Below are 22,423 nucleotides of genomic sequence, written 5' to 3'. Positions count from 1 at the left end.
TTCATACGAGACAAAAGTTTGTAAACATTTCTGTGTGGGCGTGATCCAAGCAACCTATAACACTGATTAGCACTATGAATTAAAAAAAGAGAAGTCTCTGGAATTCCTGAAAATGACAAAACTGGATGGCAACCATCTTCAAACAAGTTCCCCAAGGAGAAATTGACAGGGATCAGAGAGCTTTCCTAAATACAGGTGCAACTGTGGGGAAAGGAAGGCTTCATGTCAATACTCTTCTACCATTCAATACTCTAGATTGGTACAATAATAATATGTATAAACTACTAAAAGGTAATGCGAGTCAAGAAACACCCATTCTAAAAAAGCACATCAACAAAAAGTATTCACAACATTCAATTTGTACTTTCATGTGCCTAAAACAAATACATGCAAAACTTGCGGTAAGTCTCAAGTAGCACTAAAAGCAGAGTAAGACATAGAAATGTGCTTAGTTTTAAGAAGCTACAAAGATGATCATATCAAACTGGCAACTAAAGTGCAAGCTATTTTGAACAACTAAAGCATAAGTTAAAGATGATAAATCTTTAACAGCTACACTGTTTAACTTTGAGCGCCCACACCCCATTCAGTATTTAAATACGAGGTGGTCTATTATCTAAGGCAATTTCAGATGGTCAATTTTGGAACACATTCCTACCTAAAAGATGGAGAAAAAATAATTATGAACATGTGGCCTGATGGGGTTCTCAGGAAGTGATAACCTCACTCCAGCATTACACAGAAGATTCTACACCCAATACTATCAAAACCCTGTGCCTTTTAAGTGAGTGCTGCTCTGGACAGAATACAAATTGTATCATGTTGCATTTCACAGTGTTTCTGGTCAACAAATAGTCCCACCTCAAAAACATTGTTATGCACTACCTTGCGAGCAGCCATACATGCTTACCAAATTACATGGATTTTTCTTTTTTAAGTCAAGAGCAAAAGGAAAAAAGACATCTTCACACCTCAGGAGTGGGTGCACTTCCTGTGTGGCTGTCTGAATCCTAAACCTTTCAATAATTCCTGGCATGACTGCCAAGTTTCTGAGTTTTGAAAGCCTATCAGATTACCACACAGACTACCAACTGTTTTCAGAGAGGGCGCAAAGATATCACAAATGTGAGAAACAAGTATTCAAGGGCTCAAACCTTATGCATTACAGTTATGGCTATAGAGAAAAGCATAAAGCGATTGACTTCAAACCTAGTGAAACAGACTTGCAGGCATTTCTGCAAGCCTCTCAAATTACATACCTGCACAGACTAGGACAGCAAAGCCAATACCACACAAAAAGATGCAAGACAAATTCATAAATCTGTTTCACCATTTCATCATCTGTCCTACCAATCAGTTACCATTTACTCATGAGAAGATGAGGCCTAGGATGATGAAAATGCGTTATCCTCCAGATGTGGAGATGATCAACTTAGATTACCTCCTCCGATCTTCATTGTTTCGATGTGATGCAACAGTAATTTCATTATTTGTTTGTATCAAAGTGATTTGTTTAATGCAGAAACCAAAATATTTTGTGTCTTTCAATAAGAAGATTCCAATAAAACTTCTCTATTGGAATGTATTAGTCAACATTTTAGCAAACATTAAACCATAAAAAAAAGACCAATTTCCTTAAAACTAACATTAGTCTTCTCAAAATGACAAGAATGCCACATGGATCAGTATGGTTCTACTGTCGCCAGTTGACAATGGCTACACACTGTTTGGCATACAAACAGCTGCACCTAAACGGACAAGGCGGACTGCGATCATTGCTGGCAGGCAGGTAGATGGTACCACACATGAAAAATGAGAACAATTAACTTTGAAGAATCAAACTTTGTTGCACTACACACCCACAAAATATAAGTGTTACTATGTCGTCACACCTCCATGGTTGTAAATATGAGCATCCAGTTGCTACAGCATGTAATTGTACAGGTATTGAATGTAAGTCCTGTGACACTCCAACCCATGCTGCTTGCATCCGAGTGCACAGTTACCACAGATAGGTGGGTGAAGTAATTGAAATCCTGACTACACACTCCATGGTACACCTCCTAATTCTCAATCAGGGAGAGATCAGGTGATGCAGCTGGCCATAGAGTCTCCACAGCTGCCAGCATGCTCAAGAGATGGTAGCAGTACGAGGACAAGCATTGTCCTGTTGAAATAGGGCATAGGTGTGGTCATTTACGAATGGCAGAGGCATTTGTTGGAGGACTTACTTCATGTATCACATGGCTGTCACAGAGCCCATTAGGGACACTAGCCATGAATGGGCACCATAATATACCACTATCTACACCAAACTGATGGGATGTGGTATGGAAGACCACGCAATGGCTCTTCATGCTCTCCAACCTGTGGTCAACACCTCCAATGCAGAAACAGGACTCGTCACTGAAGATGACACATTGCCAATTTGCAGGATCCTCCCACATCCATCATTCCCAACACCAGGGGAGTCAGGCATAAAGCTGTGGGGAAGGGGGGTGAGGGCAAGAGTGCCGAGCTTCATAATGGTCCATATGCACCTAACCCTGCATCATTCAACCACCTGAAAATGATACCTGCACTTACAGGATGTTGCAGAGAAGACAGGTCAGCCCACTGACCTGCCCCAACATTGTCATTTCATCTGTCAGTGCTCGGTGGACGATCCACTGGTCCTCCTTCCTTATAGTGAGTGATGTCTACCATCCTGCATGTCATTCAGGCGTGTCTTCTTGGAATCACTGCCATCGCCAATGAGCAGTGGTCTCACCTAGATGGGCAATCTGCTGTCTAACAATCACGTCGGCATTGTGCACATTCACATTCAGAACATTACATAGTGACATTACACCTGCTGTACTGGCTAATGTGGTCACTTATGACCTCTTTATATGAACCGATAGGCATTACTTCATGGTCTCTCCCACACTCACTGTGTGCAGCTGACCATGAAAAAGTAATCATCGAACATAGCTTACTGTGTGCAACCTATCCATCCAGTCTGCAGTGGGTTGACTGGATCCTTCTGGGTGCAATACGAGGATCAGTGTAATTAGAATTGTGTTAATAGCCAGTTTGTCTTTTGTTGTTATTCTTTACGTACTTCTCTGAGAATTTTATATGCACATTTAACAACATAATTATGCTCTTTCAATCTTAAGGTTTTTTTGTATTCAGTCATTCATAACACAGACATTTGAAAAAATGTTGAAAAATTTATTTGCAGTTCTCTGAATCTTAACATTCCATTTCAAAAAAGATTCATTTTCGAAGTACTTCAAAGCATTCTTGTAATGCTGTTACACATAATTTATGAACAAAAATATTATTCTTACACATGACACTAAGATCTTTTCCAACATTCACAGCACATAGAGAACAGACCTCTGAAGCAGTGCCCCTAAGGACTAGAGAAATACATTTGAGACTTAAGAAATATCTTCAGTTGCATCACATGGATTTACTATTCAACAAAAATACAATCCAAGTAAAAGCATGAGATTACACAGAGTTAAACAATAGGAACTATATAAATATACAGCAATGCAATTAAACAAATTAACAGTTGAAACTAACCATGCAAGACATCCTATACATATACTTTGCATTTCATTTGTCAAATAGGTTACAGACAGTTTCACATTTCTGAAACAAAAATAAGTTTTCTTTAACATAAACTTTTGAAGTATATATAATTAACAACAACTATTATTCCTGTTCCATGAGTAAATATTTGCCAGACTCAAGGAACAGAGGCATTTTAACAATTACTGCTGGAATCAGCCTGCTACAGGAATATGCCTGTAGCAATGCTGTACATACAAAACTGCCATCCAGCAAACATTCAATACAAATATTGGTTTGATTTCCTTTGTCAATTTATGGTCACAGAATTTACACAAACAGTTTGGTTTGATCTTCACTTGATACATTTTGACTGCTATGCAGCATACATAGCATACCAAAAAAACAGTAGGAATGGAAATATGGAATGTTTTTTGGTTGAACACTGATCCAATTTGTTCATGCTATGGCCTTAGCTTCAGGCATAAATGCTTCCCAATATTTAATAAGCTGAAAATGTAAAATGACATGACATTAGCGTACTTTTAAAAATATCCGTCTGCTAATAAATTTAAACATTCTTTGAATCAAACATCACTGAATTTTCACAACCAAACTTCCTTTCACAACTTAGTCAAAAATGCAGTCACTAACTTCTTTACATTTGTCTACTGTTCAAAAGGATTTATATGATCCTCCTACACATGGTTAGCTTTTCCAACACCACTTTTAATTAAACTGCAACATTCAGAAAGAATTGTCCACACAGATCTAAGTTCTGGGGATGTATGGAAAAGGTTACCAGCAAAAGGTATTGAGATTGCACAGATATTTACAAGCTGCACCTGTATTTCCTGTTTGTGTGTTAGAAGATTGATTGATGTTATGATGCAATCAGTTGGTGAAGAGCCTTCCGAAGTGAGGAAACAAGATCACAGTTGTCATTTGATCTGGACAAGGAGTGCTGTATCAGATGGGTAATAAAGAACAGGGCAAATTATTTACCTCTGGAAAATCAATTTGTCATACTATGATATTTCAGCTCACTGCATTAAAGATTTGACATCATATGCTACACACATGCCAGCTACAAGTGGTATGTAAACCTCTGACACTAATATGCTTAGTCGAAAGTGTAGTGTTCCTGAACAGTAATCATTTCAATCTGTCAGTGATAGCTGCACTAGAGTTAGATGCTACTGTTGTGACTGCAATGTGACAGCAGCTACACCAGCACGTTGCAGAGGCCAGGGCAATACCCTTTAAATCACTCCATACGCCATGTCATCGCAGCAAAATAGCACAGGTAAAATTAAAGCCTTCTTTGAAAAATTATAACGTTGTCTTCCTTGGGCTGCATATTAACAGTTTTCCACTGAACACATCTGAACACCGTCAGCAGTAATATTAAGGTCCCCCAGGAAATATTTCTGGTGCTTTTTTTGAAGTAAACTCAAGTTTAAGAAGATTCCCAGGAATCTAACCAAACTCTCCAAAGTACATACAACAATTCATTGCAGCTAAATGTAGCCCCTGTAATGCTCAATCCGTGTCAAAGTCTCAGCGAGATCAGAAGCAATAGAACAGCGTCAATGCAGGTCGTCATGACTGATGTGTTTTCACTAATATTTATTCGCAGACTATCATAATATGTTTTACACTAATACCGATTTCTGCTAAGGAACAATCAGCTTCAACAGATGACAACCAAGTCACAAATCGTAAATGGTGTGAAACTACTTTGTGATGCATGGAAATTATTTCCGAGATTACCTGATTCTGTAATCACAATCATTTACATTGCCATGTCCATTTTTGTTTTGTTTTGTTTTTAAAATGCAAAAACAACTGCACTTCAGTGCCATAGAACACTAAGACAAAAAGTGGAGTTGAAAACTACAACACATTAAGCCCAATTGACAGAAAGACAGCTAAAATACAGGGACTTGGAGAAAGGTCCATAAAGTATGTCAGAGACAATGGAGATCCTGCACTAAAGATTAAATGTCTTTCGCCATATTGCTATGAGGGGTAAAAAGTTAAACACACTTGACAGCCTGGGAGCCATTCTCTAAAATGGCTGATAACTCAGACAGCAAACACAAATTAGAGCATATGGCCAACCGTCAAAGGTTGACGGCAATGTGCACAAAGTGATGAGGGATCACCACTTAAATGACGATGGCTAAAAAGACAATGCCCAATACACAACTGGTTAAAAATGATCTCACGGTGAGAAGGCCGAGAGGAGATTGTCCAAGTTGCTGGGAAAGGTTTAATTTCAAAGAGCTTGTTCCCATAAAGGGAAGACCAGTGAAGATGCCAAAGCGACACCACCTGCCAACAGACAGCAACACAAAAATCATCAAAGGAAACAGAAGAAGTAGCAGGTTGAGGTACGAGGACTGCAGTCTTGGCAGCCGCATTGGTGGCTGCATTTTCCATCAGACCAACATGACCACAGACCCACATGAACATCACAGTGGTTCCCTCAAGACTGGGCAAGAGAGAGTTTTCCTGGGCGTGTTGCACTAAAGTGTCGATAGTGTACAGCACACACACAGGCTCTGAAGGGCACAGAGTTGGAGTGGATGACAATTAAAAAGCCTATGTCACTGGATGTACTGCATTGCCTGATACAGGGTGAAGAGCTCCGCTGTAAATACAGAGTAGTGTTCAGGAAGGCGATATCAAAACCTTGTTGGTACCAATGATGAAGGCACACTCGACAACACAGTCAGAGCCATCAGTGAACACAAAGGTACTATCACGAAGTTCCATGTGAAGGTAAAGAAACAGCAACAGACAGACTGGAGAAGTGACCTTAGGAAGGGAATGAAGTCCAAGGTGAACATGGGCTGTCACACTAAGCGAAGGTGGTGAAGGGTTTACATCCACTGGGAAAATGGCAAACAGTGTTGAGTTAAGCTACTGAAGTAATAGCTGAAAGCTAATTCCACGAGGTAGTAGAGAAGACGGATGCGCCCCATACTGGAGATAGAAGTCATCAAAGGAGGCAGGAAAGGCTGGGTGGCCAGGTGTGGCAGACGAACGGCATGCATATCTGCTGAGGAGGAAATCATGGTGGTATGACAGCAGTAGTTCAGCAGCTTCTGCATACAGACACTCAGCTGGGTTAGGGTAAAAGGTGCCAGAGGCCAAATGGATGCCACGATGGTGGAGTGTATTGAGACAGTGTATGATGGAAGGACGTGCAGTTGCATAAATGAAACACCCATAGTCTAGTTTCGAACGGACAACAACTGGTACACACTGAGGAGGGTGGTTCGATCTGCTCACCAGGAAGTACCACTGAGGACACACAGGACACAGAGAAACCATTTACAGCGACTGACCGGGTAAGACACGTGGCACGACCAAGAATGTTTCCTTTGAGCATGGGCCCCACAAATTTCGTAGTTTCAACAAAAGAGCAACAGGCTTAAGATCTAAAGACATTGAAAGAAACCAATTGTGCCAAAAGAAACAGTTTTGTCAGTGGAAAAGCAAAAGCTATTGTCGATGCTACATGAGTAAAGATGATCAAGACAATGCTGAAGACATCGCTCAAGGAAAGAAGTCCAGGGAGGACTGCAATAGATGGCAAAAATCATCAACGAAAAGGGAACCAGAGATGCCTGGCGGGAGACAGGCCTTAATATGGTTAATGGTGATAGCAAAGAGGACAATGCTCTGGACAAAACCCTGAAGCACACGATTATCCTGGATATAGGTGTTCGACAAGGCAGAACCTACACATACCTCAGAGACTCCATCTTTTAAAAATTCCTGAAGAAAACTAGGCATGCAGCCTCGGAAGCCCTGCGTATAGATAATTCTGAGGACACCAATAGTCCAGCAGGTATCATAGGCTTTCTCCAAATCGAAGAACACTGCAACATTCCAGTATCTTCACAGGACACCAATCTTGACATGGGTTGACAAAGTGACAAGGTGGTCACCTGCCGAACAATGCACTTTAAAGCCAAATTGCACGACTTGAGCCATCGTACCAGCTGGGCATGAATCATACATTCCATCACATTGTAAACACAGCTGTAGCTAGAAGAAAAGTGTTTGTCCTTACTGAGCATGAGTTTCGGTATGACAGTGGCTTCATGGCAGTATCTGGGAAATGTGCCCTCTGCCCAGATGAGATTGTAGGTGAGAAGGAGAAAGTGCCTGTCTGCAAGAGAAACGGTCTGCAACATCTGAATGTTAACATCATCTGGCCCTGGGACAGAGGATCAGGATGAATTGAGAGCATCACCTAGATTCCTCATAGTAAAGGTGGTATTGTAGCACTCAATTCTGAGAAGAGAAGGATATTGCCCAGGCATCTCTCACTTGTTTCCAATGGAGGAAGAAAGGGCGATAGTGGGTGGAGCTCAAAATCTCTGCAAAATAGCGGTCTAAGGTGTTGAAGGTTCACTATGACATCCTCTGCTATGGTCAGGCCATAAATTGAAATTGGGGAAAGGACCTTGGTCCCAGAGGTCAGAGCTCAGCCCACACGATGGAAGAGGGAGTGGAACTGTTTGAAGAACTAGTACATGAAATTGAGCTAGGTTTCTTTTTTGCTATCCCAAAGAACGCGACAACACTGCACACACAACTGTTTACAACGAAAGCAGATTGCTAGTGTAGGAAGACAATTGAAAACACAAAGAGTACATCTCAGCACGCTAAATGTGCTGCGGCACACCTCATTCCACCAAGGACATGGCATGGTAAAGATGAAGTGCGAGGAATGGAAAGTTATGCAGCGATAAGGATAATGTTGGTAAGGTATTCTACCTGGTCATCACAACTGGGGAAATGTTGTTCAATGAAGTTCACCAGGGAGGAGGAGTAAAAGCCTCTAGTCACCCTTAGAAAGCTACCATTTAGGTGTGCACATAGGTGGGGTAGAAGTCAGCAAACTGTTAGCACATGAGAAATGGTTGCTTTAGTGTGTGTCAGAGAATGGACCACTCTAGACGATGGACAAGCCGGCAGTGCAGAAGGAGAGGTCCAAATGGGAATAGGTATGCACCTAGTCTGAAAGGAACTTGGGTGCTCCTGTGTTAAGACACATGAGGGCAAGTTGGTTGAGAAAATCAGCCAAGAGGGCACCTCTGTGACAGGTTTGGGACAACCACAAACAAGATGGTGCCCATTAAAGTCACTGAGCAGCAGAAAGGGGTGAGGGAGTTGCCCAATAAGATGGAGGAAGTCAGCCCTGGTGACACCAGATGAGCAGTATGACTCCCCCATGTGAGATGGAAGGCCATAGGATCCTGCTCGAAGAGATCCAAAGAGACATCAGCATTCTTGTCTGTCTGTCGGGTCCAGGGTAGAAAAATGGTTGGCAGAGTGCACCGGCAACACGGCGGTCAGCCAGATGAGGATGTTATGTGGTGACACCATTCAAGAGGATCAGCAAGTTGGCGAAGAAGACCATTTGCCTCTGACTGCCTGGAGCCTTTGCGGGTGGCAAATGAAGATTCAGATGTTTGTTGGCTTGAGGGCATAAGAAGTCTTCGTGTGAGTATTCCTTCTGCCCTTTCCAGCCTGGCGGTTGTGTAGCAGGTGGTTGCCCCATAAAGCAGATTTATGGCTTGTTGTGCAGCTGGAGAAGGAGAGAGGATGCTACAATGACACGGTCTGTGTGACCATGTCCTTCATAGAGTGAGATGTAGCAAGAACATACTGTGTGCTGAAAAGTAAAACAGTGTTTCTGACTAACTAGCAACTTGGGAGTAACAGGTTAAGTCACTGTTTCCTTCACCCAGATCTCCTGGATTGTCTGCTCATCAAGATACACGGGACAATCTTGGGATGAGGATGCATGATCGCCATTGCAATTGATGCAGTGGGTAATAGCAGGCAGACAATTGCCTTTGTTAGCATTCTTACCACGGGTTACACATTTGGCTGAGCATTGACAGGACATGCGAGTGTGGTTGTAATGATGACACTGCTAGCAGCACATTGGGTTTGGGATATACGGTCGGGCTGTGATAACTCAGTCTGTTTTGATGTCTGAGGGAAGCACTACTCTCTCTACATCAGAAAAAGAATGCATGTGGGCACTGAGGGCACATCTACCTTTTTATCACCCAATGGCCTGCAATGATGCCCTGATCACAGAGGTATGTTTGGATTTCTGCCTCAGTCAGACTATTCAGCAGCCTAATGTAAATAACACCACACAAAGAATTCAGCGCGCGATGCGCCTTGACACGAACAGGATAGCCATGAGGAGCAAAGCAGCAAGCAGTTGCTGGGCTTGAGAATCAGAAACAGTCTCCAAAGGCAAAGTGCCATTGCTTAAATGAGAGCGGGATTTCACAGGGCTGGCAACTCCAACACATTTTTGGATAATGAAGGGATTTACCGTTGCAAAGGACTGACCGTCTTCAGTACGTGAAACCACGAGGAACTCTAGTGCTGCTGGGAGGGTCTTTGAATCAATTGCCTCATTTTGTTTCTGTTTAGTAGATGTAGACTGAAGGAGAGGAGTGACTCACTGAGAGAAAATCCCCACAACTGCCAACGTGTCCAATGGTGTGCTCCGTCCAGCCGACCCCCCCCCCCTCCTGCCTCTGACCCTCATGGGGGTCCTACCCGCCTTAGATGGTAGTTCACACCTCAGGTTACATCCCAACACCTAACAGAGGGACCAATTGGCAATTGGTGACTTTAACAGCTCAGGCGATCACCCCTCCTTGGGTCTGCCTGTACCAGGGGGTACGTGCGAACCCTACCTATCAAGCCATGGCTGGGAATTACACCTTATCCAGCCACCTGTTATCAGATGTGTGGCCCGGCATTCAGGAGTGCACCAGGAGGAAGAAGAAGAGGAACCTCTAACACCGAAGCGGAGGAAGGACAGGAGAAGGGGAACAAAGAAAGAAAAGATGAGCAAAAAGCAGTGGAGAGACTGTTCTGATGTCAGGCTACTGAAAATGCAGGACACATTTCCACGAACATCCCAACATGTTCCCCAAGGGATGGTAAAAAGAATAGTGGGAGGATAGATATGCAACATGGAAGGGAAAAGGTGCTGTGAAGGCTGAGGCCCCATGGTAGCCAAGCATGAACCCACCAAAGAGTGGCGAGCCCACTGGGAGGGAGGGGGGAGTGGTTGTGTCTATAATCTGTGATCAAATATTAAATGAAGTCCTACGTATTCTCACTGATTTTGTAATTTCAAATTCAGTATAGCACATTTGCACATTATCACTACTATAATCTTCATTAAACAATGATTGTGCGCTTGCACTGCCTTCTCCTTGGTCCTATCAAGAATCAAACAAGAAATCGGTTACATTTATGATACTCATCTAAAATGCTTCATTAAGGCATGTTTTTGGTCAGTTAATAAAGTATGGAGGTTGGTATTAATTTGCCTAAAATGGCTATGGTAGACATGGAAATACAACACTGGTAGCAGTAGCAGACATCTGTTACTTACATGGACTAAAAATAAATGAAGGAGGGAAGGCTCTTCTCAGCTGAGGTGTTAAGAAGACACATGAGTAAGAAAGAGGCACACGAGTATGACTGAAAACATTGTAAAGCTTTCTTACGATCGTCTTCAGATGTAGGTATAGGAAACATAGGTGCATATTAAGCACTCAATATCTGAACTCTACAGCACGATGTTGCTTCTTCTTCTTCTATTATTTACATTCAACCAAAGACTTTCATTCTGATCTCTGCCAAGATCATAATATTAAAATATCTAGACTAATTATTAAGTTTAGCAGGTCCATCATTCAAGCACACTGTAATGCTTAAGTGCAAAAATTTTGATGAATAGCACTAATTAGATACCTGTAGTTGATTGTTCATCAGATTTTCCAGATACTGAATGATGATTGCCTTGAAATCTTTCACACGATTGATCTCAAATCTTTCCAATTCTTTTTTAATCATCTTTGAAATATTATCAAATTCTTCTTGACCGCGTTCAACTTTAGACTCCCACTGAAAGAAAACAGGAGTTCAAATTATGATTCAGGAACTAGTAAAAACTAGAATTTTGCACCATAAAAACTAGAAGTTTGCACCACACAAAACCTGGTCAGGTCTGAGTAGTAAGTCACGATATGTACTATTTTACAGTGAAATTAAGACTAATGTCTTTCTGTGCCATATTTGCCTTTAATCTGTCACAAATAAGGTAGAATCTCCAAGAAATATCCTCTAAACTCTTACTATCATTGCCTGTTACTTATTACGAAACTACTAAGTCAAAGTACAGCAGGGGATTTGGCGGGGGGAGGGAGGGGGGGGGGGGGGGAACAATTAAGTTCATCTTGACTATCTAGATGAATAGAGTTGGCTTATCGTACACTAGAAATCAGGCATCACATTAAAATAAGATTGCTATTCATCCATATTAGTAACAGTTGCTTTCATACACAGGGAAATATATTACATACTTATACTACTGGCCAAATAGTTCTTGCATATACAAGCCAACAGAAGAGCTATTTCCTAATATAGAATAAAAGTCTTTTCCAAAGGTATTTGGAGTGTAGTTCTCTGCAGAATCGAAGAATGAATATAAATAGTTCAAACAAGAAGAGAATAAAAGATTCTGAAAAGTGGTGCTGCAATATACTGCAGAAGATGGATGTGCAGAATAGCTAACGAATGAGGAAACACTAAATACAATTGCAGAAAACATGAAATTTATCGCAAAACTTGACTGACTGCTGCTGCTGCCTTCAGTCCATAGAGTGGCTTGATGCAGCTCTCCATGCTACTCTATCCCGTGCAAGCTTCACCTCCCAGTACAAACTGCAACCTATATCCTTCTGAATCAGCTTAGTGTATTCATCTCTGTCTCCCTCTATGATTTTAACCCTTCACACTGCCCTCCAATACTAAATTGGTGATCCCTTGACACCTCAGAAGATGTCTTAGCAACCAATCCCTTCTTGTGGTCAAGTTGTGTCACAAATTCCTCTTCTCACCAATTCTATTCAGTACCTCCTCATTAGTTAAGTGATTTACCCATCTGATCTTCAGCATTCTTCTGTAGCACCATATTTTGAAAGCTTCTATTCTCCTCTTGTTTAGACTATTAATCATTCATGTTCCACATCCATACATGGCTACACTCCATACAAATACTTTTACAAAATGCTTCCTGACACTGAAATCTATAATCAATGTTAACAAGTTTCTCCTTCAGATATGCTTTTCTTGCTACTGCCAGTGTACATTTTATATCCTCTCAGTTATTTTGCTCTCCAAATAGTTAAACTCATCTACTTTCAGTGTCTCATTTCCTAATCTAATTCCCTCAGCTGCATCTGATTTAATTAGACTACATTCCATTATCTTAATTTTGTTTTTGTTGATGTTAATCTTATATCCTCCTTTCAAGACACTGTCCATTCCGTTCAACTGCTCTTCCAGGTCCTTTGCTGTTTCTGACAGAATTACGATGTCATCGGCAAACCTCAAAGTTTTTATTTTTTCTCTAAGGATTTTAATTCGTACTCCGAATTTTTGTTTCCTGTACTGCTTGCTCAATATACAGATTGAATAACATCAGGGATAGGCTAAAACCCTGTCTCACTCCATTCCCAACCACCGGTTCCCTTCCATGCCCCTTGACTCCTATAACTGCCATCTGGTTTCTGTACAAATTGAAAATAGCCTTTTGCTCCCCGTATTTGACCCCTGCCACCTTCAGAATTTTAAAGAGATATTCCAGTCAACATTGTCAAAAGACTTCTATTTTCTCTAAGATAAGTCATAGGGTCAGTATTGTCTCACGTGTTCCAACTATTCTACGGAATCCGAACTGATCTTCAAGGTCGGCTTCTACCAGTTTTTCCATTCGTCTGTAAAGAATTCGCGTTAGTATTTTGCAGCCGTGGCTTATTAAACTGATAGTTCGGCAATTTTGATATGTCAACACCTGCTTTCTCTGGGATTAGAATTACTATATTCTTCTTGAAGTCTGAGGGTATTTTTCTGTCTCATACATCTTGTTCACCAGATGGTAGAGTTTTAGGCTATTAGTAGTTCTAATTGAATGTTGTCTACTCCCGGTGCCTTGTTTTGGCTTAGGTCTTCCAGTGCTCTGTCAAACCCTTCACATAGTATCTTATCTACCATTTCATCTTCATCTACATCCTCTTCCATTTCCTTGCTATTGCCCTCAAGTATATCGCCATAGTATAGACCCTCTATATACTCCTGCCTTCCTGCTTTCCCTCCTTTGCTTCCATGTTCACTTTTCCTTCTCTTCCTTTTCATACTATGAAATTCAAGTCCCCCATACCTATTAAGTTCTCATATCCCTTCACTATCTGAATAATTCCTTTTACCTCATCATACATTTCTTCTATCTCTTCATCATCTGTGGAGCTAGTTGGCATATAAACTTATTATGCCTTCCCTATGCTGTTCGTAATAGCTGATCCTTTTATTTTATTCATTAGTAAACCACCTCCTGCATTAGCCCTGTTTGATTTTGTATTTATAACCTTGTATTCACCTGAGCAGAAGTCTTGTTACTCCTGCCACCGAACTTCACTAATTCCCACTATCTCCAACTTAAACCTATCCATTTCCATTTTTAAGTTTTCTAACCTATCTGCTCAATTAAGGGGTTGCGACATTCCACACTCCGATCCTTAGAATGCCAGTTTTCTTTCTCCTGGTAATGACACCGTCCTGAGTAGTCCCCGCCTGGACATCCGTATGGGGGACTATTTTACCTCCAGGATACTTTACCCACAAGGACACCATCATTTAACAATACAGTAAAAGTGCATGCCCTCGGGAAAAATTACAGCTGCAGTTTCCCCTTGGTTTCAGCTGTTCACAGTACCAGCATGGAAAGGCTGTTTTGGTTAGTGTTACAAGGCCAGATCAGTCAATCATCCAGACTGTTGCCCCTGCAACTACTGAAAAGGCTGCTCCCCTCTTCAGGAACAACATGTCTGGTCTCTCAACATATACCTCTCTGCTGTGGTTAGATTAGGTTGACAGAATCAGCATCCTGAGGCATTGAGGATTAATAGTTTGGTAACTGGGATAATTGAAGGGGGGAAATTTTAGATGGTGATTTCAGAAGATACATACAGATGAAAGGCTTGTAAATGACAGCCCCTAGTAGTCTGTGAGTTATGATCCATGACAGTTACAGTGGGCTTGGTGCAGCTGCTTCACCCGTCAAGCTCAACAATCAAAGTTTCTAAGTGAACACCTCACTGTTATCACAGCTTTATAGATGACCAATTTTTCCATCTGCAGCCTTTGTGCTTTGCAGGGATCATCTGTCACCGACTACACTATAGCACAGAGTGGCATCAAACAAATCTTTGAATTTATGGTCCAGTGAATCTTTCAACCCAGTAGGAGTGCCCAGTCAGACATTATGTCAGGTTGCATTTGAAAATTATATTGTCTATCAGAATATTCACATCAATGGGTACGTGGCCCACAATTTTTGCATTTTTTTCTCCTTACATTTATGAGGGTTACTGTTTTCAAATTGTGCCTGCTGGAAGAAACTTCATAAGTGAGTAAATGCACTCCAAAGATGTGGTCATAATGTCCATCCATTTGAAGACATGTCAAATACAAGCAATTTCCTTACTTACCTGATAGCAAGATTGTCATTATGAGAAACATTGCTTATCAGCAGAACATAATCATTCTAAGGAAGCATAGCTATTTACTAATCCCATTTATTTTGATATGTTGTCAAATGTTAAGACTCCAGGGCATTGTAAGTAATATTAGAAGAATGGAAAGGCCAAACTAACAGTTCTGAGTGTCCTAGCTCACAGCAGGAAGGTGCCCCCATAAGCTGCACAGCAAAACTTCACCAAAAGAAAGTGATTGTATGACTTAACATGTCAATAAAAGTGCAGGCTTGTTGATTGAAAAGCATTTGGAACATAATGCTCAGCTATTTTCTTGGGGGGAGGGGGGGGGGGGGGGAATGTTGGCGCTGAATTCTTTCACAAGACACTTCACTACACTAAAGAGCTGATAATTAAGAACAAAGCAGACCTAACAATAATTCCTGACAACATATATTAGACCTTTAAATGATGGCGGTTACTGTGAACAGATATATCAGAGCTCACCTGAAACAGCTTTATAGTGAGTTCCTCCCAAAAGGACACCATACGTTCACTCCAGGGGGAAGTCAAAAGAGCCCTCAATACCCAAGCTTAGTGAATGGATCATTACTACCTGCAGGTGAATCTCAAGTGAAACCATAACCAAAGGATTGAAAAAGTGGTGTGTATCTAATGCCTTGTATGGAACATGAGGTAACATAATATGGGAGTGTCAGGAAGAAAGAAATGGCAGTTGGTGTACAAACTATCATATCTGCATTTGTAATGAATTTTTAAAAAAGCAGTATCACAGCTATTGCCCCAATCAGCAAAACAGATGTGAGCAAAAACTGCATGTAAACCATTTCTTTCTGTTCCTTGTTTTTCTTCTATTAAAATATGAACAATTAGTCAAAAAGCATATGTTCACAGTGCATAAGTGTTAACTTTCTTGGCAGTTCATTCAGTAAAACTGCGACTTTGGTTAGTCAGGATTTGCTAGGAATAAAAAATCTGAAGCCCCTTCAAAATGGTGAGGAAGGGAGAACCATACAGGGTCAAAATACAATCAAATAAATACACTAATATAATGTGAAGTTTCTAAACAAAGACGATCACTTTAGTTCCAGAAGGCATTTTACCCTATAAGAAGCAGCAAGAAAAACAAAAGAGGAAAAATTTATTTGCTTTTCGAAGCACTCAAAATTATGAAGAAACCACCTAACAAATACAAGTGAATAATCCCAGTTTTACTCATTAAGAAACAAAATAGCAAAATTAAAATGAGCAAAAAGTTTTGTACAACTTTTATGATGTGATAGATTCTACCGAGTACTTTTTGTACTTTTACTTTTCTAAACCAGAACTCCTGTTTTTTCAATACCACTGACCACAAGCAATCTACGTACATGCCCCAGTGTAATGGAGCTAACTGTAATTTGCATAATGTGTGCAATTCAGTGAAGAGCCAAGGTTCCAATTGTGAACAGGACAATGTGACCTGTGCACACTGTTCAGTCAGTCAACATGGCTCAAGAAATAATTTCAAGCAATGGAAAACCCAGGTAGGAATATCAACAATAAAGGAAGAGATTGCTACATACCATAAAGAAGAAATGTCAACTCTCAGACAAGCACAATAAAAACACATAGCTTTCGGCAACAGCCTTTGTCAGTAAAACACACAAACACACACACACACACACACACACACACACACTACCTTATACACACATGACTGCCAACTTCTGCATCTCTGGCTGGAATCTAACATGTGGAATGCAACCAGCTATCTGGAGGGGTTGGGTAAGGGATAATAGTGTACAGATGGGGAGAGAGATGAATGCTGTCTGGTGAAGAGTGCAAGGACTAGACTGCCAAGAAGTGCAGCGTCATGAGGTTGCAGAGCAGGGAGGTTCAGAAAAAAAGGAGCAGAAATAGAGAAGAGTGGGGAAGGTGTGTGGATGCATTGGCAGAGGATTGCAAATAAACAGGGCGGAAGATGAGAATGGGGAGCAGACGATAGGACAGAAGGGGTGAAATTGTCAGGTGGAGGGTGTGGGCACAGTACGTTACCATAGGTTGTGGCTGGGATAATTACAGGAGCAGAGAATGTACCATTCAGAAAAGCTGATGGTGAAGGAAAGGATCCAGATGGCTCGGGTAGTGAAGCAGCCATTGAAATCAAGTGTGTTACATTCAGCTGCATGTTGACAGCCGGTTGGTAGTCATACCAATGTAAAACACACAGATTACAGCAGAGCTGGTAAATGACATGGCTGTTTCCACAAGCAACTTGGCCCATGATGGGGTAGGATAAACCAGTGACAGGACTGGAATAGGAATCACTGCGTGGGTGGTTTGGGCAGGTTTTGCACATCTATGTTCCACAGGGATATGATCCTTGTGGCAAGAGCTTGAGATTGGGAGTGGTGTACAGATGGACTAGGATGTTCTGGAGGTTGAGTGCGCGATGGATCACCACTTTAGGAGGGGTGGGAAGTATATCAGGTATGACGTTCCTTATTTCAGGGCACGATGACATGTAATGAAAGTCATGACAAAGAATGTGGTTCAGTTGTTCCAGAATGAGGTGGTACTAGATAATGAAAAAGACACTCCTTTGTGGCTGGTTCTCAAGGGTGGTTGGAGGATTGGGAATGTGAGGGGAAATGGCATGAGACATCTGTTTGCAGGCTAGATCTGGGGGATAGTGCCAGTCTGTAAAGACCATGGTGAGGATCTCAGCACACTGATCGAGGGAGTTTTTGTCACTACAGATACGCCATCCTTGGATGGCCAGGATATTTGGGAAACGTTTTTTGGTATGAAAGTGATGACAGCTGTCTAAATGCAGGTGCTGTTAGTGGTTGGTTGGTTGGTTGGTTGGTTTACTGTGGACGGAAGCGCAGGTGGAGCCATGAGAAAGAAAGCGGTCAACATCTAGGAGGGAGGCACATTGGGTTGAGGAGGACCATGTGAAGTGGATGGGAGAGGTGTTGAGGTTGTGAAGGAACAAAGGTAAGGTGTCTTGGCCCTAAGTTCAGATTAGGAAGATATCGTAAATGAACCTGAACCTGACTAGGGGTTTGATGTTCTAGGAGACTAGGAAGTTCTCCTCTAGATGGCCCATAGAAAGGTTGTCTAAGGAGGGTACTTTTCAGATGCCCATAGCTGTGCCACAGATTTGTTTGTATACCTTCCCTTCAAATGAGAAGTAGTTATGGGTTAAGATAAAGTTAGTAAGGTGTATGAGGAATGAGGTAGTGGGTCTGGAGTCTGAAGGATGTTAGGAAAGGTGGTGGTCAATAGCAGTAAGACCAGGGGCATGAGGGATTTGTACATATAGGGAGGTGGCATCAACAGTGATCCGGGAGGCAAAGGGGTGGGGGATGGTGGAGAGTCTGAAGGGAGTGGTTGGTGCCTTTTATGTGGGAGGCTAAATTACAAAAAAATTGGTTGGGGGTGTTGGTCAATGAGAGACGATATTCTTCCAGTGGGGCCACGATAACCAGCCACAATGGTGAATCCAGGACTGTTGGGTTTGTGGACTTTGGGGAGCACATAGGAGATGAGCGTGCAGGGTGCCGTAGTGGAGAGAAAGATTCAGAGAAGATGTCCTGGGAATGGCCTAAGAGTTTAAGCAGGGATTGGAGTTTGTGTTGGACTTGTGGGATGGGATCCGTCTGGCAGAGTTTATAAGTGGAGGAGTCAGATAATTGAGGCCTTCTGCCAGGTAGTCAATGTGATTCATAACAACATTGGTGGAGCCTTCGCCTGCAACTAGGACAATTAGGTCAGGATTCGTTCTGAGGTTGTGTATAGCTGTTCTTTCTTCTGAGGAAAGGTTGTGTTCTGAGGAAAGGACCTGGGGAAGGATGGCGAGGACTAAGTTGATGGTAAACAATTCCTGGAACATGACCAGAAGGTCGCCGAGCGATAAAGGGAAGGGGGGGGGGGGGGGGGGGGAGAGAAGGCACAGAGTTGATAGCAGTATAAACTGGAAGTGGCAGGGTTCAATGTTGGGCTCACACACACACTCACACACACACACACACACACACACACACACACACACACACACACACACACCTTCCACATGTTCCCAAAATTGTGGTTGGTTATTGAGCCCCCACTGGAAGAATTTCAGCCCTCTTCAGCCCTCATTGACCAACCCCTCCAACCAATTGCCCATAATATAGCCTCCCATGTCAAAGATACTAACCACTTCCTCACTCACTCTCTACCATACCCACCCTTTTTACCTACTGAATCTCTACTCATCACTGTTGACTCCACTTCCTTACACACAAACATCCCCAAAACCCATGGTCTTACTGCTTTTGAAAACTAGCTTTAATGACATTTCTCAGACTCCAAAACCACTACCTCACACTCGTTATTACCTTTATCCTAACCCAGAACTCTCATTTGAAGGGAAGGTACATAAAAAAATCTGTGGTACAGCTATGGGCCCCTGCATGGCAACCTCTTACACCGACCTTTTTTTGTCGAGCCATCTAAAAGAGACCTTCATAGCCTCCCAAAACACCAAACCCCGAATCTGGTTCATGTTCACTGAAGATATCTCCACGATTTGGACTCAGGGCCAAAACATCTTATCTTTGTTCCTTGACAACCTCAACACTTTCTCTCCCATCTACTTCACATTATCCTCCTCAATCCATAGTGCCTAGATGTTCATCACCACCTCTCTGGTAGCTCCATCTGCACCTCTGTCACATTAAATCAATCAACAGTACCTGCATTTAGACAGCTGTCATCTCTTTCAAACCAAAAACATTTCTCCCACATAACCTGGCTACCTGGGGATAGTCTATCTGCAGTGACAAAAACTCCCTTGCTAGGTATTCTAAGGGCGCACCAAGGTCTTCACAGACAGGCACTATATCCCAGATATAGTCCACAGCAGATCTGTGTCATTTCCCCTCACATCCCCAATCCTCCCACCACTGCTAAGAAGCAGCCACAAACGAGAGTCTTTCTCACTGTCTAGTTCCTCCACAGACTGGAACAAATTAACCACATTCTACACCAGGGCTTTCATTAAGTGTCCTAGTGCCCTGAAATAAGGGACATCCTACCCGACGTACTTCCCACACCTCCTGAAGTGGTGATCTGTTGCCCACCCAACCTCCACAACATCCTAGTCCATCCCTATACCACTCCCAATCCTTTGCAACAAAGATCATACCCTTGTGGAAGGCTCAGGTTCAAAACTTGCCCAACCCACCCACCACACACTTCCTATTTCAGTCCTGTCACAGGTTTATCCTACCCCATCTTGGGCCAGGCCACCTCTGAAAACAGCCATGTAATTTACCAGCTCTGTTGCAATCATTGCACAGCCTTTCACACTGGTAAAACTACCGACCAGCTGTCCACCAGCATGAACGGCCACTGCCAAAATGTGGCCAAGGGCAAAGTAGGCTATCCTGTGGCACAGTATACACCTAAACACAACATTTTATCTCAAAGGCTATTTCACTACCTGCACCACCTGGCTCCTTTCCTCTGCCATCAGCTTTCCTGAACTGTGCAGATAGGAGTTATCCTTATAACACATTCTCCACTCTTAATTATCCCAGCAGAATCTATGGTAACATACTGTTCCCACAACTTCCATCCAACAGTTTCACCCCCCTGTCCTACCATCTGCTCCCCATTCTCATCTCCCACCCTGTTTATTTGCAGCCCTCTGGCAATGCATCCACTCACCTTCCCCACTTCTCTCCACTTTTTCTGCACCTCCCTGCTCCACAACCTCATGACGCTGCACTTGTTTGCAGTCTAGTCCCTGCACTCTCCACCATACGGCATTCATCTCTGTCTGTACACTATTATCCCTTTCCCTTCCCTTCCCTTCCAGATTGCTGCTCACTGCCAATGCCAGCTGGTGACTACAAATTATTGTTCGTAAGTATCCCATGGAGGATGCAACGCAAATGTGCGCTGCCCTTTTGGAGGCAACCACGAGAACAGTGTTGACCAAGACTGTATGCAGCTGTTTGACAATTCAATGCATTTCCATGGGTTTATCATGGAAGCGGATTCGACAGTTTGGAACAACACCATGTACCGATGTCTGACACCTCTCACTAGTATCAAAGCCATCAGGACAAGCTCCACCAACCTATTGTCCAGCCCTACACTATACATTTTAGCAATGGCTTTTCCTTTCAATATAATAATGCACCGCCCCCCATGAACCACGGACCTTGCCGTTGGTGGGGAGGCTTGCGTGCCTCAGCGATACAGATAGCCGTACCGTAGGTTCAACCACAACGGAGAAGTATCTGTTGAGAGGCCAGTGGTGGTTCCAGAAGAGGGGCAGCAGCCTTTTCAGTAGTTGCAGGGGCAACAGTCTGGATGATTGACTGATCTGGCCTTGCAACATTAACCAAAACGGCGTTGCTGTGCTGGTACTGCGAACGGCTGAAAGCAAGGGGAAACTATGGCCGCAATTTTTCCCCGAGGGCATGCAGCTTTACTGTATGATTAAATGATGATGGCGTCCTCTTGGGTAAAATATTCCGGAGGGAAAAAGTCCCCCATTCCGATCCCTGGGCGAGGTGTACACAAGAGGACGTCGTTATCAGGAGAAAGAAAACTGGCGTTCTACGGATCTGAGCATGGAATGTCAGATCCTTAATCAGGCAGGTAGGTTAGAAAATTTAAAAAGGGAAATGGATAGGTTAAAGTTGGATATAGTGGGAATAAGTGAAGTTCAGTGGCAGGAGGAACAAGACTTTTGGTCAGGTGAATACAGGGTTATAAATACAAAATCAAGTAGGAGTAATGCAGGAGTAGGTTTAATAATGAATAAAGAAATAGGATTCCGGGTAAGCTACTACCAACAGCATAGTGAACGCATTATTGTGGCCAAGATAGATACGAAGCCCACATCTACTACAGTAGTACAAGTTTATATGCCAACTAGCTCTACAGATGAAGAAGAAATTGAAGAAATGTATGATGAAATAAAAGAAATTATTCAGATAGTGAAGGGAGACGAAAATTTAATAGTCATGGGTGACTAATTCGGTAGTAGGAAGAAGGAGAGAAAGAAATGTAGTAGGTTAATATGGATTGAGAGTACGAAATTAAAGAGGAAGCCACCTTGTAGAATTTTGCCTAGAGCACAACTTAATCATAGCTAACACTTGGTTCAAGAATCATAAAAGAAGGTTGTACACATGGAAGAAGCCTGGAGATACTGACAGGTTTCAGATAGATTATGGTAAGACAGATTT

General features: G+C 42.4%; 1 protein-coding gene across 1 annotated transcript in view; it reads right to left on the bottom strand.

The window, feature by feature from the left end:
• Positions 1–3,195: 3,195 nt before the first annotated feature.
• The window catches only part of LOC126272695 (sorting nexin-2), a 50,387-nt gene continuing 31,159 nt past the window's right edge, over positions 3,196–22,423 (bottom strand). Inside the window, exons 10-11 of the mRNA XM_049975722.1 lie at positions 11,386–11,538; positions 3,196–4,074 (exon numbers count right to left, since the gene is read on the bottom strand). Coding sequence (XP_049831679.1) covers positions 4,024–4,074; positions 11,386–11,538 — 204 coding nt within the window. The 3' untranslated portion in view covers positions 3,196–4,023. The remainder of the gene's footprint in view (positions 4,075–11,385; positions 11,539–22,423) is intronic.

The sequence above is a fragment of the Schistocerca gregaria genome, chromosome 5, assembly GCF_023897955.1.
Source record: "Schistocerca gregaria isolate iqSchGreg1 chromosome 5, iqSchGreg1.2, whole genome shotgun sequence".
Lineage (NCBI taxonomy): Eukaryota > Metazoa > Arthropoda > Insecta > Orthoptera > Acrididae > Schistocerca > Schistocerca gregaria.
Note: the sequence above shows the minus strand (reverse complement) of the source record. Positions and strands in the feature narration are given on the sequence as shown.